Genomic DNA, 17,918 nt, shown 5'->3' with positions numbered 1-17,918 from the left:
CTGGAACTAACAAGTGAGAGACACTGTACTCTGCCCTTGCTTGGGAAATGACTCCCAGACCCCTTGTTCCAACACAGATGACACGACTGATTTCTTTTTACAGCAGTTAAAAACTAAGTCGCAGGACTTAGCACTGCTTTGAGTAGGGAAGAGGGGAGCTGGCCCTGTGGATGGGCCCCCACTCTGGCCTGGTCTTTCCCTGGTGTTCCACTCAGCTTATCAGTGGCCCAGCTCCCATCCCAGGGCTCCAGAAGGTGGCCCTCCTGAAAATCCAGGCCTTGGCAGGCAGGTGTGTCTGCTGGGACTCAGACTGACATGCATCTGGAGTTTTGTTGCAGAGGTGGCCCTATAACTCCAAATCTGCTGCCAAGAGCTGGTCTGGGGGTGACACCTCACCATTTCCACTGACACACTTCCCAGAGGCATCAAGACTTCAACACAAAAACCAAACTGGAAGAAACCTTAAGGGGGGATCTTATAAATCATCTTGGAGTGGAAAAAGTCTTTTCAAGCATGACTAGAGCAAACAGCAAAACAAACCAGTTCGGAATAGAAAATAAAGATCGGAAACAAAGTGATATATAGGAATGCCAACATTTTACATTTTTATGGAATAGAACATACTACCAAGTCAAAAGACAAACAACCAAGAGGGATGGGGGTGGCTGTGCCAGATCAAGTGAAACCCAGTCCCTTTCCAGATAAGAAAAGTATCAGGAATCCAGCAGAAAGGAGGGTAAAGGACAGACAGGACCGCAGAGTCCCAGAGAGAAACTAGAGAAGAGGGCATCAGCCTCCCTCCTAGAGATACAAATCAAAACAAGTAAAAGCTGTTCTGTGCTCTTGGAGGGCAAAGATCAGGATGCTGGATGCTATGCTGAGCTGTCTCAGGACCTCAAAATGGTCTTGACCTTTTCCTGTTGACCAAGATCACTGATCTGAGAACCCAGCCGCCAACCAGAACAACACAACCTCATCCTTCCTTCGCAGCCATCTGCATCTCTCTTTTTTTTTTTTTTTAATATTTTTAGTTGTTGATGGACCTTTATTTTACTTATTTATATGCAGTGCTGAGGATGGAACCCAGTTCCTCACCCATGCTAGGCAAGTGCTCTACCACTGAGCCACAACCCCAGCCCCTGCATCTCAATGTTTTTTCTCCAACTCTGTTTCACAAGATTGCTCATAATTTTCTTGTGCATTAAGCTAAGAGAGAAATCCAACCTATCAGTTTCTTACCTAATGCATGATTGTTACTGGCAGAAATAAAAAAATTTTCTTTGCTAATTAAAACTGCACATGGTAAATGTTTTTACTAAAACTGATTTAAACTTTAAGATTTTTTAGCTACTAAATTTTTATGTTAAAAGAGTTTTGAGTCAGGCACAGTGGCTTATACCAAGTGGGTGTAACCCCAGCAGCTCCTGAGGCTGAGGAAGGAAGATCCCGAGTTCATCAAAGCCAGCCTCTGCAACTTAGCAAGGCCTTAAGCAACTCAGACCCTGTCTCTAAATTAAAAAAAAAAAAAAAAAAAAAAAAGTGTGGGGGGGTGGTCTGGGGATGTTGCTCAGTGGTTAAGTGCCCCTGGGTTCTGGGTTCAATTCCAGTAACAAAAAAAAAAAAAAAAAATTATTTTTGAGCCCAGGCAATTGGAGCTAGGTAGAAATAATGTAGAAGACTGGAAATAGCAGAAGGTATTATTGGTCAAACTGGATATAGTCAAAAGCTGGTCTATGATTTAAAATACCGGTTATAAAATCTTATGGAAAATGGGGAGTTGTTTAATGGATAGTTTCAATGGGAAATTTTTAAATTTCTGGAGATGGACTGTGGGGATGGTTGCCTAACAATATGTGCTTAACTCACTGAACTGTGCACTTTTTTTTTTGGTATTGAACCCAGGGATGCATTAACCACTGAGCCACATCCCCAGTCCTTTTTTTTTTTTTTTTTTTTTGCGGTGCTGGGGATTGAACCCAGGGCCTTGTGCATTCGAGGCAAGCACTCTACCAACTGAGCTACATCCCCAGCCCTCCTTTTTAATCTTTGAGACAGGGTCTTGCTGAGTTGCTGAGGCTGACCTTGAGCTTGTGAACATCCTGTCTCAGTCTCTGAATGGTGGATTACAAGTACCACCCCACGCAGCAGTAACAATACAGTATTTTTGAAATCTTAGGGAAAGGATATACGCATCTAAAGTTTTCAGTAAATGAAAATTTACATTGAAAAAAAAGTTGGAGGGGTCAGGGCTGTGGCTCAGTGGTAGAGCGCTTGCCTAGCATGTGCGAGGCACTGGGCTCGATCCTCAGCACCACATAGAAATAAATAAAATAAAGGACAATTGACAACTACAACTAAAAAATATTTTTTAAAAAAGAAAAAAAGTTGAAAAGTTTGAACTTGTTTATGCTAAATAGAAAATGAATCACAGAAACACGATGGCTTGATGGAGATGACACCCAAAGATAATGTTTTCTTTCTTCCTTCCTTTTATTTTGGGGGGGTGGTACTGGGGGTTAAACCCAGGGCCTTATGCCTGCTATGCAAATGATCGTCCACTGAGCAGCTCTTCTTTTTCCTCTGAGATGGAGTCAGGCTTTTACAGCTGGAATCTGAAAAGTCTCCCAAAGTCTGATGTGTTGCAAGCTTGGTCCCCAATGCAGCAATGTCCAGAGGTGGGGCTTTTGTAGAATGGGTTAGATCAATAGACCTCTGATCTCAATGATGGACTCATAACTGAATGGACTGCTAGGTGACGGAAACTCCAGGAGGTGGAACCTCACTAGAGGAAGTAGGTCCCCAGCCCAAGAAGTGAGCATCTTTGCTCTGCCACATCCTTCCACCATGATGTGCTGCTTGGTCACAGGCCCAGAATCAATGGAGCCAGATGATAACAGACTGAAACCATCAGTAAAAAAACAAACAAACAAACCAACCCCCCCCCCCCCCAAACTTTCCTTTTGAGTTTTTCTCAGGTATTCTGCCACAACAAAAAGCTTACTAACACACAGGCTGGTCTTGATCCCCTGGGCTCAAGTGATCCTCCTTTCAGCCTCCTGAACAGCTGGGACGATAGGTGCACGCCATCACAGCTGGCTGCCAGAAAAAAATTTTTCAATGAATATCATCAATATTGGTGGAAATCAGATCCTAGGGATATCCTAGGCAGGGTCAGTACCCACAGAGACAAAACCACAGATCAAACCATGTTCCCCCCAATAACTGAGATGTTTGAGGTAGGGTAGGTTGGCAATGTACATACGATATTCCGGGGATCTCACTAGTAGGCACATATCCTAAGGACACAGCTTCACAGGAGCATGTGCCTATTTGTTACTGTACAGTTCACAATAGCAAAAACAATTGGAGCCACCCATAGGAAAGTGGTTACTAAGATCAGGGTATACATACAGAGTACCATGCAGACACGATAGAAGTGTAAGGTCTCTGTGTGACGTACTGCCACTTGAGAAGGACGCCAAACAGGGTGTGGGGTATGGTCCCACTTGTCTGTTTTTTAAAAAAAGGTTTACAGACACACACATACATCTGGAAGGACATATAAGAAATTAATAAAAATTTCCCTCTGAAAAATACAGCTAGAAGACTTTTCACTGGGTCATTTTTTGCTTTTACAATGTTGATGTGTAAACTTTATAATACAGGAGAAAAATGTTCATAATATGTTTGGATGGACATGATGGGTAAGTAAGGTGATGTCTAGCACAACCTCAAGACTGATTTGATCAGAATTTGATATGTGTAGTCAACTACTTGAAAACCCAGAGAGTTCACATGGACATGCACATTTTTTCTTGAAATTCCATTGCCCACAGGGCTGGGGCTGGGTGGTGTACACTTCGGAAGGCTGGCACTCTGTCTCTGCCACAAAGTACTCTCCACTAGTGTAGTCTCAGTCCTGTGGGTGTTTAAGATCCCATCAAAGGCTGAAAGGCTGCTACAGCCAGAACAAAGTGGGGGTCTTCAGCTTCTTTCAAACATGGTGTTGGGGAAGCAAGAAATGCAAGACCAAGTCACCACCTGTGGCACTGGCCAGAGGACTCTCAGGAAACTCAGTCAAGTCCGAACCAAAATAACTTGAGTTAGGCCTCCCAGGCCACACGGTTGTTGCCTTATCAAACTGGTTGGTAAACAGCACTGCCCTGTGCCCCTTAAAAAGCCCCCGTCCCAGCTGTCTGACCGGAGCCCTGCGCTTACCCACAATCTATGAGACAGGCTTGCCCATGTCCCAGAGGCATGGGGTGACCTAGGGGAGTTGTCGCCCAACACAAGACGCCAGTGCATTTGCCTCTAATGCCAACCGGGACTGTGCCTGACGTGACGCTGAATGCTCGCTCGGCGGGCTGCGGCCTGCAGGTGGCCGCTGGGAAGTCACAGAAGGTGGCCCGGTGTGAGCAGAGCCGTGGCACCGGGGGTCGGCGGGAAGCCCGCAGCCACATCAGGGGGCTGGGCCCTGCTCGGGGCCTAGGCCCGCCGACCACTGGCGGGTGCCTGCGACCCTGGCCTTCTCTGACCACCCACTTACTTCTGGGGTCATACGGCCCTGCCTCCGAGACGGTGCCCTGGTCTACCGGTGTCTCCACAGGGTCCTCCCCCACCACAGCCACCCGCCTGCATTTCAGGAAGGGCTCTGGAGGCAGCCTGGTCCCCACGTTTGGGAGGCACTCAGGACGCCGAGCTCGGCCGCGGACTCCAGCAGTCGGCCTCTCCCCCGGCCGATGCCGGGCCTCCGGGTGTGCGCCCGACGGCACCGGCGGGGACCAACGGCGAGCTGGCAGGGTGAAAGGCTCAAACGGAGACGCCGGGAACCACCTGCTCCCACCGCCCGGCCTCCGCCCAACCTCAGCCCCGGCACCGCCAACGCCAGTAAGGTCGCGGGCGGGAGCCCAGGCCGGCGCTCCCGGCATGCCCCGTGCCGCCCGCTCCCACAAGGCCGCGGGCGGGGATTCGGGGCCGGCGCTCCCGGCATGCCCCGTGCCGCCCGCTCCCACAAGGCCGCGGGCGGGGATTCGGGGCCGGCGCTCCCAGCATGCCCCGCGCCGCCCACTCCCACAAGGCCGCGGGCGGGGATTCGGGGCCGGCGCTCCCGGCATGCCCCGTGCCGCCCGCTCCCACAAGGCCGCGGGCGGGGATTCGGGGCCGGCGCTCCCGGCATGCCCCGCGCCGCCCACTCCCACAAGGCCGCGGGCGGGGATTCGGGGCGGGGCGTTCCCGGCATGCCCCGCGTTGCGCCGCTACCCGCGGGATTTGAATCGGCGGCAGCGTCATGGGGGCTCAGTCGTTGCCACCGGCCTGGCAGCTCTATCTCAAGGACCACCGCGCCTCAACGTTCAAGAACTGGCCCTTCCTGGAGGGCTGCGCCTGCACCCCGGAGCGGGTAAGACCCCGGGCCTCTCGGCCCCCAACCCACCCGGCCCCGTCGCGTCCCTTGCCAGGCCTGTCGGTCCCGGGGCCCCGGAACGACCCTTCCCAGGGGCTGCCGGCCCTTATCTGGACCTGAGTCCGACCTCTCATCCGCTCATGAGCTGTCCTTGTCCCTTGCAGATGGCTGAGGCCGGCTTCATCCATTGCCCCACTGAGAACGAGCCCGACTTGGCCCAGTGTTTCTTCTGCTTCAAGGAGCTGGAAGGCTGGGAGCCAAGTGACAACCCCATGTAAGTCCCTCTTGACGAACCTCTGTGGGCTTCTGAGATGCCCAGTTCCGTCAGAACTGGGATCCTCACAAACTGTTCGAATATGTAGGATTGTGGTGCAGGAGCGATGGCCTTCCCAGCCTCATTTTGGCTTTAAACGGCTCTGTGAATGGGGGCGTAACCCTACACCCTAACCCTACCCGTACGCCCTAACCAAATCTTGTTTGACCAAAACGTCCTTTAGGGCGAATGTTGAAGGGAGGCTCATGGGTGTAGGTTGCACCGTGCCTTCCAGGTTCAACAGAATACAGGGTCTGTTTCTACCCTGTGTACTCCCAGGAATCTCCAAATGCTTTTAGTACTAGGGATTTTTTAAAAATAGCTTTATAGAGATATGATCCGCATATCACAAAAAACACCCTTTTTTTCAAAAAAATTTTATTAGTCCATTGTAGTTATACCTAACAGTAGGGTTCCTATTGACATAATCATACATGCATGATTTGCTCCATTTTAGGCCCCAGTACTTTCTGTTTTTTCACCTTCCCCTTCCTCTATTAGACCTTTTAAAAATTTTTTTATTTGTTCTAATTAATTATACACGACAGTAGAATGCATTTATGCATTTTAATAAATCATACATAAATGGACTATAATTTTTCATTTTTCTGATTGTACATATTGTAGGATCACATCAGTCATGCAGTCATATATGTTCATGAGGTAATGATGTCTGTTTCACTCTGCTATCCTGCCTACCCCCATACCCTTTCCCCTCCTTTGCTTCCTTCTACCTAAAGTAACTATTCTTCCCTAGTACCCCTCCATCCCTTATTGTGAATTAGCATCCGCATATCAGAGAAAACATTCCAGCCTTTGGTTTTTTGGGTTTGGTTTATTTCGCTTAGCATGATATTCTCCAGTTGCATCCATTTACCAGCAAATGCCATAATTTCATTCTTCTTTAAAGCTGAGTAATATTCCATCATATATACATATATATATGTAGTATGTGTATACACACACACACACACACACACACACATACATACACACACATAAATGCCTTTTTAATTTATTCTTCAAGGCACTGTTATTTTTTAAAATTTGTGTAAATATATGTGCTGTAGATCTTTCAGGGTTGTTTGTTTGCCATGCTGGGCATCAAACCCTGGGCATTGCGTATGCTAGGCACAGGGTTTACTGTTGAGCTCTATCCCCAGCCCTGGATAATGTCTTTCCATGTTCTTTTCTCACCTCTTCTTGTCAGAATCGATTGTTTCCACATCCTTGATTTTCTTCCTCAGAGAATTACTTGAGTTGTTTCTCTTCTTGACCAGAAGGGTATTGCTGTTTTTTCCTAATTCATTCAATATTGTGACCAAGCATTAACAAAACGGGCTAGTGGTCACACCAGGGATCAGTGGGGAAACATTAGTGGCATTATTCTTTTTGTTTTTCTATATATTTTTTTAGTTGTTGATGGGCCTTTATTTTTATTTACTTATATGCAGCACTGAGAATTGAACGCAGTGCCTCACACATGCCAGGCGAGTGCTCTACCTCTGAGCCCCAGCCCCCCCCCCCCTTTTTTTCCTTCTCTTTTTTGCAGTGCTGGGGATTAAACCCAGGGTCTTGGGTCTTGGCCATGCTAGGCAAAGCACTCTACCAGTGAGCTGCACCACCCCCAACCCAAATAACTCACTGTAGTCCCCCATCCCTGAATAGCATTGTTCTTGAGAGGGGATTTCTAGGTGTCATGATATTTTTACATTATGGTTATCCTTGGCTGTCCTTTTGGACTCTGGCTGTGTTCTCCTAATCCTGGGCTGGTTACATGATTTCCACTGTCTAGATATTCCCATTGCAGAGAAGTAGGGTGTGAGGAGAGGAGTCCCCCTGGGAAGCCTGGCTAATGGAGCCCTTATCCTGAACCAGTGGACTGTGTAAACATTCCTGTGAAATGAATTTACTTCCAAAAGTGCCTTGAGGATTTCAGAGGTTTTTTTTTTTTGTTTTGTTTTGTTTTGTTTTGTTTTTTTAACAGTTGGGTAAATTGTTTAATTTTTTTATTGGAAAACAAATATACAACTTGGAATGGATTTGAGGCAAATTGTGCCATAAGCAGATTTTCTTTAAGTGGCTGAACAAAGTTTAAAAAGCAAGTAACAATAAAAGAAAATGTTTCAGGTACAAGACCAGCAGTACAAAAAAATAGTGTACGAGTACCTGGATAATACACCCGTTTTGCAATAGTGCAACTTTTAAGTACATATTGTTGACTGTCCATAGTCCACGCAGAGTTACAACTCCACACTTCAACAACAACATGCTGACAAGTCCTAAAGAAAACTACTTTTTTTAGAAAAGGCATAACCCAGATGTTCCCTCATTTGACCAACTCCATCTAAAGTTTGGATGTGCAGAAGGGCTTAGATATATCAGATAAGCCACATGCAACATGTTACTTGATCAGTTTTCTTTTTTTTTTTTTTTTTTTTTTTTTTTTTTTGATGGGAGCAGAAATAAACCTTTATTTACATGGGAATTGATTTACTGATTTTTAAGATGTAAACTTTCTACAGGTATGTTACATAACAATTTGAATTAACATTACTGAACACAATATTTGATATGCTAGAGAAAGCAACTTTTGTGGTTTTGATCAGAATTAAAAATTTAAAACAACATATAATAGATATAATTTAAAAAGTATTTGAAAGCTACTTTAAAAGTCTATGGTTTTAATCCTATAAATAAGAACAAACTCATGAATATGTAGATAAAGGACAGGCATGTAATCCAGCTACTAAGATTTCTGCGGCAGAAAGATTGCAATTTCAAGGCCATCCTCAATAACTTAGTGAGAACCTCTCTTCAAATATAAATAGAAAGGGGCTGGGGATGTAGTTCATTATTAGAGCACCTTGGATTCTATCCCCATTGCATTAACATATAGAAAATTTACAATACTATGTACATAGGTGGGATGAAGAACCAAACCAGATAAAATATTAAAATCATTTTAAAAGGTGTAATATCTACACAATAAAAACCCATATAATTTTGACAATAGAAACAAGGATCATGCATATCTTAATTTCAGCTTACATTGTTCCAATTTGTGAAGTAGTGAAAATTGCCATCTAATTATAAAATATGGATTAAAAATAAAACAGAATTAAGTGATGTGAGAAAACTTACTCTACAACATGAAACCTACTCCAAAAGAAAAAAAAAATTAACGAACAAAATCATATATAATGACAGATGTATTGTTTTACTAACCCTTTAACATTACTACAATTTGCAACTGTGACTACAGAGCCCAAAGAGCATTCATTGTGAATCTTGACTTTTATTTCACAGAAAGTTCATTACAAGTTTTCACAAAGACTTCTGATAAGGGAATTTTGATGAAAAAATACATAAGTAATATTGTAGAAATTGTTTTATGATATTAATTTATTACAATAATTTGACCTAGATTTCTCCAAAAATGTGACCAGATTTCCTAGAGACCCACAAATAATGGAAGATCTTTTATATCATGCTGACATTCTCAAGCAAAGGGGTATTTTGGTGTTTAATTTGAATGAACTGGTACATCATTGGAGAAACATAGGAGACTCTGAAGAATTAGAAAACATGATAAAAATAGGCCAGTACATGTTCAGTGATAATGAGAAATGAACCTAGACTTCTGAAGAATCTCTGCTACATGACTCCTCCACCAACATTGTGAAGTTTGCTTCCTCCTTTACTTTTGGGCCTCTCAACGGTGTCCACTGCTATGTGTAGGCCACGATATTTTACATCACTGAATTACTCTACGCACCAGTCACCCAGGAAGACAAAGCTTCTGTGGTTCTCTAACATCACATCTCTGTGTAAATTTTGCTGAGCAGGCTCCAGACATTTCCACGCCTCTTCAGTGAAATCAACAGTCACATCCCTGAATGCCAATAGTTCCATTTCCTGGTGCCTAGGACCCAGGACTGTCCCTAGGGATCTTCAGCACCCGCACAGTAGAGCAAAACGTGACTCCAAAGGATGAGAGTGAAGCGTGGAGCCAAATCACTTGATCAGTTTTCTAAAATAAGGTTTCAGGATAGTGACAGTAAGATAAGGGAAGAAAACATGGAGGATTGAAGTCCTAATTACTATACATGCATATTTTTTTGACAGCAGGGGGAAACCTTTTACAGATAAATTACAAAGAAAAGGCAAATAAACAAATTTGTACAAGAAATTTAACACATTCTGTACAATGTCTTCACTTTGCTGTCATCATTTGTACAAACTCTTCATAGTTTACTTGACCATCACCATCAGTATCTGCTTCCCTGATCATTTCATCAACCTCTTCATTTGTTAACTTCTCTCCAAGGTTTGTCATCACATGGCGAAGCTCTGCTGCACTAATATAGCCATTGCCATCCTTATCAAACACATGGAATGCTTCTCTAATTTCTTCTTCACTGTGTCTTTCATTTTTCTTGCCATCATTGTCAGAAATTCAGGGAAGTCAATTGTGCCATTACCATCAGCATCTACTTCATTAATCATGTCCCGTAACTCTGCTTCTGTGGGATTCTGCCCAAGAGACCTCATTACAGTTCCCAGTTCCTTTGTTATAGTTCCATCACCATCCTTGTCAAATAGTGAAAAAGCTTCTTTGAATTCTGCAATCTGCTCTTCAGTCAGTTGGTCAGCCATGCTGCTAGTGCTATTGGTTTCCGAGACACGACCGCACAACCTCTCAGCTCACTTGCTCCACTCGGACTAATTCTCTTCAGAGGGTTTTGACATGTGATTCCTATGGACATGAACCATACAACACTTTTCCTACTAATTGTAAAGGATTCCAGATGAAATCCTCTAGCCACAGGGACATGGGGCAGACATCTATGGCAAGAGAAAAGGCGGTAAACGTGCTGTGTGGGATGCGCCTGGGACACCACTGGGTCTGTCAGCTGTGAACCCCGCTCCTTGCTCTTGAAGCCAAGCAGGGCACATCCTGAGGATGGCTTATGGTGATGGGGAATGGTGCTGGTCGTGAACCACCACTACTTGACTGACATGATCATGTGTTGATTTTTCTAGAGAGGAACATAAAAAGCATTCTTCTGGGTGTGCATTCCTTTCTGTCAAGAAGCGTCTTGAAGAATTAACCCTCAGTGAATTTTTGAAACTGGACAAAGAAAGAACCAAGAACAAAATTGTATGTATTTTTGGGGAAAGAACTGAGAGCAAACCCTGTTCAGCATTTGTAGGACTAAAACAGCCAGGCCCTCAGAAGCACTGGAGGAACTGTGTTCCTCAGGAGGCCCCAAAACCCGAGGGTGTGTTGGTGGGGCAGAGGGACAGAAGCGGCTGTCCTGGATATGGCTCTGGGGTTGTGGGGAAGGTGTTCAGTGTGTGCTCCTGAGTTGGTGGGGCCGGTGATAGTTAAGATTGCCTCCCTGCCGTGGTAACAGCCAGTGTGGGGAGTCCTTAATGTGGCTGTGTGCCCTTGTGGTAGCAGTGGTATAGACAGAGGGTTCTGGTACTTGTGGTGAATGTATAGGAGGAGGCGACAGTTCAGCTGGACTGAGGGCATTTCTGTAGCTCATCTTTGCCACTGGTCCACTCACATGGGGACACCCTGAGTCCACAAAGAGGTGACTTCCAGGAGCTGAAGGTGTAGAGAATTTGAATTGTCAGAAACCAGGATTCCTAGTTAAATCTGATTTTCATATAAACAAGGAATTACTTTTGAGTATAAGTATATTCTACATTTGGGTTGGCATTTACTAAATACTTTTATCTGAAGTTCAAATCTAACCAGGCAGCCTGTTTTCTTATGCTGATTTTGGCAGTCCTGTAGGGAATAAATTTTGGGGAGATTTAATATCCTTGTAGCAAAGTGCTGGGTGTGGTTTGGGAGTGTTCCTGCTGTTTCTGCTGCCCAGAGACTTTGAATTCAGCCAGCCCTGTTCCCATGCCTTGCTGCGGGACAAAGGTGAGGACCCTCCAGGGTTACTGTGATGCCTTTTCACCTTGAAAATCATCTGGTTGTGTGTGTGTGCGTTGCGGGGGATGAATCCAAGGCTGTGCACACTCAGAGACCAGGATGAAGTGATTCTGTCCAATGTAATGACTTTGACATGCTGAGGGTGCCGACAGTTCCAATGTCAGGAAAGGGGGGAAACCATAGTCAGCAGTTTGCTGCAGGAGCGCACACTGAGGCAGCAGGCCTGGGGACCTGCAGGCTGGTGGGAGGTAGGTTTAAGAGGCCTTCCTGGCCAGGGCCAGCTACCTTTCTGCAAAGTGACTAGGTAGTGAGTGCCAGCCTTCATGGCCACACAGTCCCTTTGCATATCGTGCTTCATAATTGCTTTTGGTTTTTCCCCAACCATTTAAAAACATAAAATAATTTTTTAGCTCACGATGGGTTGGCCAGGCTGACCTGCAGGCCCTGCAACGCTGACCACCATGGGTGGAAGACCAGCTTGTGTTTAGGGGACCGCTGGGGAAAGCCCAGGTTAGGGAGTGCTGGGTAAGACAAGGGGGCTCCGCTTGTTGTAAGAAAAAAATTCTCAAGCTACTCATACTTTCCTGTGTTGGTTTATAAAACTTACATAATAGAAATTTTGTTTTGTGTAAGCAAGTGGCACACAACTCTATTGCTGCGATGTTTTGGAACTGTGCTGTCCAATACTGTACCTGTTAGCCACCTGTGGCTATTATAAAGTGTAGTTCCTCACTTGCACTTGCTACTCGTTGTTCAGTAGACTGGGGCTGTGGCTCAATGCCAGTGTGTTTGGCAAGAGCAAGACCCTGGGTTCAGTCCCCAGTTCCACAAAAAAAAAAAAAAAATAGTGGTAGAGGACTCAGCTGTTACATGGGCGCAGTGGACAGTGTAGGTAATAGGACATTTTTTTTTTTTTATTTAATCTTATTTTTATATGATTTATATGTGGTGTCGAGATTAAATCCAAGACTTTGTACATGCTAGGCAAACACCCTACCACTAAGCTAAAACTCTAGTCCTCAAAATGTTTTTTTTTTTAATTTATTTTTATTGTAAACAAATGGGATACATCTTGTTTCTCTGTACATGAAGTAGAGGCGTACCATTTGTGTAATCATACATTTACCTAGGGTAATAGTTTTTGATTCATTCTGTTATTTTTTTTCTCCCCGCCCACCCTAGAACATTTTTGTCACTGCAGAAAGTTCTGTTTGATGGGGCTGCTGTAGTGCCAATCAGTTGTGAGGTTTGTTGCAAATGGTTTATAAATAGCAGGAAACCCTCTGTGCCTGCACACTCCGTGGAAGGGAAGGCGGGGGCTGGGTGGGAGCTACAGTACAGGGAATGGGCGTACCTGGGTGGTCTGCTTCCTGCAGAGCCCCTAGCGTCTCCCTTTGGGTCCTGTCACTTGTGGAGGTGCACTGGCGTGAGAGCCACTGCGAAGAAGGAGGGTTGGGGCACAGTCCTGAACTTATAGCTCTTCACGTGACTGCAGTTCACCACTGAAGACAACAGGGGTTTATCAGGCCTCCTTTAAAAGAACCAGAAGGGGGGCTGGGGAGATAGTCACAAGGCCCTGGGTTCAATCCCCAGCACCGCAAAAAAATAAATAAATAAATAAAAGAACCAGAAGGGGCTGGGGGTGCAGCTGAACCACAGAGCACTTGCCTAGCATGTGCACAGCCTTGGTCATCCCCAGCACCACACACGCACAACCAGGTAATGTGCGTACAGGGTGTGGTAAAACACAGGAGACAGGAGGTGCTGGGCATTTCTGAGATCCCAGACTCAGGGTGAGGTTGCTGTTCTGGGTTCCCAGGGTGCCAGCAGGTGCTCTGGAGGCAGAGCCAAGCCTGCCCTGCCTGGGATGTTTCAGCAGATGAATCGGTCCATAGGGATAAACTGAATGCCAGGATTGACAGAGACTTGCTTCTTTGCGAGATCTTGAGTGTGTAAAAACCTGTGCTGAGGATAAAGTGAAGCACTAGAAGAAGGGCACAGAGTTGTAGCCCAGAGAGGTTCTATTTTTCAATAGCAAGTTTCTTGTTTTATTAGAAAAAAAAAAAAAAAAAAAAGGTATAGATTGGGCATGGAGGTGCATGCCTATAATCCCAACTACTTGGGAGGCTGGACAACAAAAGTTTAATGAATGTTAGAAAGGCCTGTAATTCCAGGAGACTGAGGCAGGAGGATTGCTAGTTCAAAGTCAGCCTCAGCAAAAGCAAGGCACTAAGCAACTCAGTGAGACCCTGTCTCTACATAAAATACAAGATAGGGCTGGGGATGTGTCTTAGTGGTCAAGTGCCCCTGGGCTCAATCCCCAGTACCAAAAAAAAAAAATGAATGAATGAATGCATGCATGTATGTTAGAAAGGTCTGGGAATGTGGCTCGATGGTAGAGCACTCTCCTAGCATGTGGGAGGCCCCGGGTTCCATCCCCAGTACAGCAAAAGCATAAAATGCAGATAATGACCTCCCCCTTGTGGTTAAGTTGCAGCTTATACATAAGGGCTTGATCAGATTTAGGATGGGGGCTGAGGAGAAAAGCAAATGAACTCTGTGTTTCAAGGCCGTGGTCACAGTGTGTGTCAGTAAAGGCTCTAGAGGCTGTCTGTCGGGTGCTTTGGTTTTTCTTGTCAGTTTGTGTTGTGGTACCAGAGATTGAACCCAGGGCTTGTGTGTGCTAGGCAAGCGGCACCACTGATCTGCATTCCCAGCTCTTTTAATTTTGATTTTATCATTTTATTTATTTATAATACTGGGAATTAAAAGAGGGAGCATTCTATCTTTGAGCTACATTCTCAACCCTTTTAAATTTTTATTTTATTTATTTGTTTATTTTTTGGTACTGACCCACAGAACCTGAGGGCACATTATTTCTGGGCTACATATCCAACTCTTTTAATTTTTTATCTTGAGACAGGGTCTCACTGAGCTGCATAGGGCCTTGCTGAGTTGCCCAGGTTGGCCTCCAGCTTGTTAGCCTCTAGCCTCAGCCACTCGGTAGCTGGGATTACAAGTGTGTGTCACTGAGCCTAGCTCAAAATTTTTAAATTTTTCTTTTAATTAATAATTTTATACTAAGATAGCCAAAGCAATCCTGGGCAGGAAAAGAGATACAGGAGGTATCACAATACCAGGCCTTAAATCCTACTATAGAGCAATAGTAACAAAAACAGCATGGTATTGGCACCAAAATAGACAGGTAGACCAATGGTGCAGAATAGAAGACACAGAGACAAACCCACATAAGTACAGTCATCTCATACTAGACAAAGGTGCCAAAAACTTACAATGGAGAAAATACAGTTTCTTCAACAAATGGTGCTGGGAAAACTGGAAATCCATTGCAGTAAAATGAAATTAAACTCCTATCTCTCATCCTGTACAAAACTCAGCTCAAAATGGATCAAGGATCTAGGAATTAGACCTGAGACCCTTCACCAAATAGAAGAAAAAGTAGGCCCGAATCTCCATCATGTTGGCTTAGAACCAGACTTCCTTAACAAGACCCCCAGAGCACAAGAAATAAAAGCAAGAATCAATAAATGGGACAGATTCAAACTAAAAAGCTTTTTCTCAGCAAAGGAAACAATCAATAATGTGAAAAGAGAGCCTATAGAGTAGAAGAAAATCTTTTCCACACACACTTCAGACAGAGCACTAATCTCCAAAGTTTATAAAGAACTTAAAAAACTTTATACCCAAAATACAAAGAACCCAATCAATAAATGGGCTAAGGAAATGGGCAACACTTCACAGAAGATATACAAGTGATCAACAAATATATGAAAAAGTGCTCATCATCCCTAGTAATTAGAGGATGCAAATTAAAACCACCCTAAGATTTCATCTAACTCCAATTAGAATGGCGATTATCAAGAACACAAGCATAATAAGTGTTGGCATGGATGTGAGGAAAAGGACACACTCATACATTGCTGGTGGAGTTGCAAATCAGTGCAGCCACTCTGGAAAGCAGTATGGAGATTCCTCAGAAAACTTGGAATGGACCCACCATTTGTCCCAGCTATCCCACTCCTCGGTTTATACCCAAAGGACTTAAAATCAGCATACTACAGTGATGCAGCCACATCACTGTTCATAGCTGCTGAATTCACAATAGATAGATTGTGGAACCAACCAAGATGCCCTTCAATTGATGAATGAATAAAAAAACTGGTATATACACACAATGGAATATTACTCAGTCATAAAGAAGAATAAATTTATGGCATTTGCTGATAAATGGATGAAGTTGGAAAATATGCTAAGTGAAATAGGCCAAGCCCAAAAAACCAAAGGCCGAATGTTTTTTCTGATAAGTGGATAATGACATATAATGGGGGGGGGGTGGCAGGGGGGAGAGAAGAATGAAGGAACTTTGGGTGGTGTAGAGGAAAATGGGGTGGGAGGGGGTAGGACAGAAAGATAGTGGAATGGAACAATGTATATTTATATTTGTGACATTTATCATGTATATTCATGTATATTGTAAACGTATATGTGTGATCACATGAATGGTGTGAATCTACATGGCGAGGACCACGGAAATGAAGGGTGTGCCCATTTGTGCACAATGAGTCAAACGCAGTCTGTAAGAACGAAAAATTAATAAAAAGACCTAAAAATAACTTTATGCCAAGACATTCATGGGCAGAGTTTAATATACATAGAAAGTCATATCAAAAAGTAACTTGGACTGGGCTGAGCTGAGTCCTTGGGCGCTTGCCTAGCATGTTCAGGGCCTTGGTTTCCATCCCCAGCACTTTTAAGTCAGCCTCTCACCACTTTTCTTATTCGAAAACAAATTTAATCCAAAAAGGTCTTTTGTTTGTGATATAGCAGAGAAGTTAAGGAGAATGTAAGACAGGAGAGGGAAAGGGGTCCCTGAACCTGCTAGTGTGGCTGCCATTTTCCCCTCAGAGAGAGCAGTGTAGACAGACAAAAAGGCTGGAAGCCAGATTCAAGAGGGACTGCCAGTGGAAAGCATTCTTTCTGTGGAAAAACTGGTTTCGACAGGGTCGACAGGGTCGTTGAAGAGACCGGGAGGCTCTGGACTCTGCCTGGAGGCATTAGGAAGCTGGGTGGAGGGCTGGGCTTGTGCTCAGCGGTAGAGCCTCACCTAGCATGTGTGAGGCCCTGGGTTCCATCCTCGGCTTTCATATAAACAAATAAATAAAAATGAAGGTTCATCCACAACTAAATATATGTATATATTTTGAAAAAAGAAGTAGTAGTTAGGTGGATGGTGCTTGAGGCCAGAGCTCTGCCCAGACTGGCGGTGACCTCCATCTGCTTCCTTTGCACAACAGATTCCGTAGCACCTAGCGCATAGGAGGACAGGAGACATAAGCAAGCGGTCAGTTCCGTGTGAAGCCCCGTGCCTGCTGGTACCGAGTTCCTAGAAGTGGCCTGAATTAGACGCAGCGAGCTGAATCTGGACACTTGCCCCGAATGGCTGGGGTTTCTCCAGCTCAGCCTCCCTGGGTCTGCCCTAGCACGACTGGTGTCTGCAGGTGCTCAGGACGCGCTCCCTGTGCGGCCTTACCCACAGAGTGGTTGGGAGTGTTGGTTTCATGTGAATGCGTCCGTTCTCCCCCCTCCCCTTTCTTTTTTGGGGGTCCTGGGATAAATCCAGGGACTTGCACTTGGCAGGCAAGTGCTTTACTGCTGAGCCCAGTCCCTGCTTCAGTGTATTTATTTTTTATTTCTAGGCAAAGGAAACCAACAGCAAGCAGAAAGAATTTGAAGAAACTGCCAAGAAAGTCCGGCGTGCTATGGAGCAGCTGGCTACCTTGGAGTGACCCTGGCCCAGAGTGACGTGCCTTTCCCCGCGTGTTCCCTGCGTTGCTGCCTTTCTGGGGGCTCTCAGCACCCTAGGAAGCAGAATGCCAGCGTGTAGCCTGAGTCTTGTTTCTCCTGCAGCTGTGTCAGCGCCCCTCTGCCTGCACGTGGTGCTGCCCCAGGGCCTGTGCCCCTCTCCCTCGCAGGGGCCTGGGCTCTGTGGAGCCCCGCCTGGAGCTGAGAGCAGGGAGGGCCATCCCTGTGACTCGGCTGACGGCGGTGAGGAGAGGAGGCACCTGCCGCGGAAGGAGCGGCTGGTCTTGGTGTTTCCCCGGGGCTTCTCCTAACTCGCCTGCCTTCCAGCGTGACGCCTCCTACAGGGTGATGGAATACAGTAATTTTAAAAACGGACTGAAAACCTTTCTCAAGGAAGCTGGCTGTGTTTGTTTTTTAAATAAGTA

At 45.2% G+C, this 17,918-nt stretch overlaps 1 protein-coding gene and 1 pseudogene across 2 annotated transcripts; one reads left to right on the top strand and one right to left on the bottom strand.

Moving 5' to 3' along the window:
- The first annotated feature begins 5,223 nt into the window (after window positions 1–5,223).
- On the top strand, window positions 5,224–17,486 carry BIRC5 (baculoviral IAP repeat containing 5). Its single transcript, XM_079131119.1, has 4 exons — window positions 5,224–5,398; window positions 5,566–5,675; window positions 10,761–10,878; window positions 17,388–17,486. The coding sequence occupies exons 1-4, from the start codon at window positions 5,288–5,290 to the stop codon at window positions 17,475–17,477; spliced, it is 429 nt and encodes a 142-aa protein (XP_078987245.1). The 5' UTR covers window positions 5,224–5,287; the 3' UTR covers window positions 17,478–17,486.
- On the bottom strand, window positions 9,745–10,445 carry LOC306656176 (calmodulin-alpha-like; annotated as a pseudogene). The gene has a single exon. The product of its transcript is annotated as a calmodulin-alpha-like (transcript).
- Window positions 17,487–17,918: the final 432 nt, after the last annotated feature.

This window comes from Sciurus vulgaris (genome assembly GCF_902686455.1).
Source record: "Sciurus vulgaris genome assembly, chromosome: 3".
Lineage (NCBI taxonomy): Eukaryota > Metazoa > Chordata > Mammalia > Rodentia > Sciuridae > Sciurus > Sciurus vulgaris.
This window is presented reverse-complemented; position numbering and strand designations above follow the sequence as displayed.

Excerpts from the sequence above, each read along its gene's own strand:
- BIRC5 (XM_079131119.1), top strand. The coding sequence starts at position 5,288 with ATGGGGGCTCAGTCGTTGCCACCGGCCTGGCAGCTCTATCTCAAGGAC. Across the intron at positions 5,399-5,565 it reads GCGCCTGCACCCCGGAGCGG|ATGGCTGAGGCCGGCTTCAT; the intron begins GTAAGACCCCGG and ends TGTCCCTTGCAG. Across the intron at positions 10,879-17,387 it reads AAAGAACCAAGAACAAAATT|GCAAAGGAAACCAACAGCAA; the intron begins GTATGTATTTTT and ends TTTTATTTCTAG.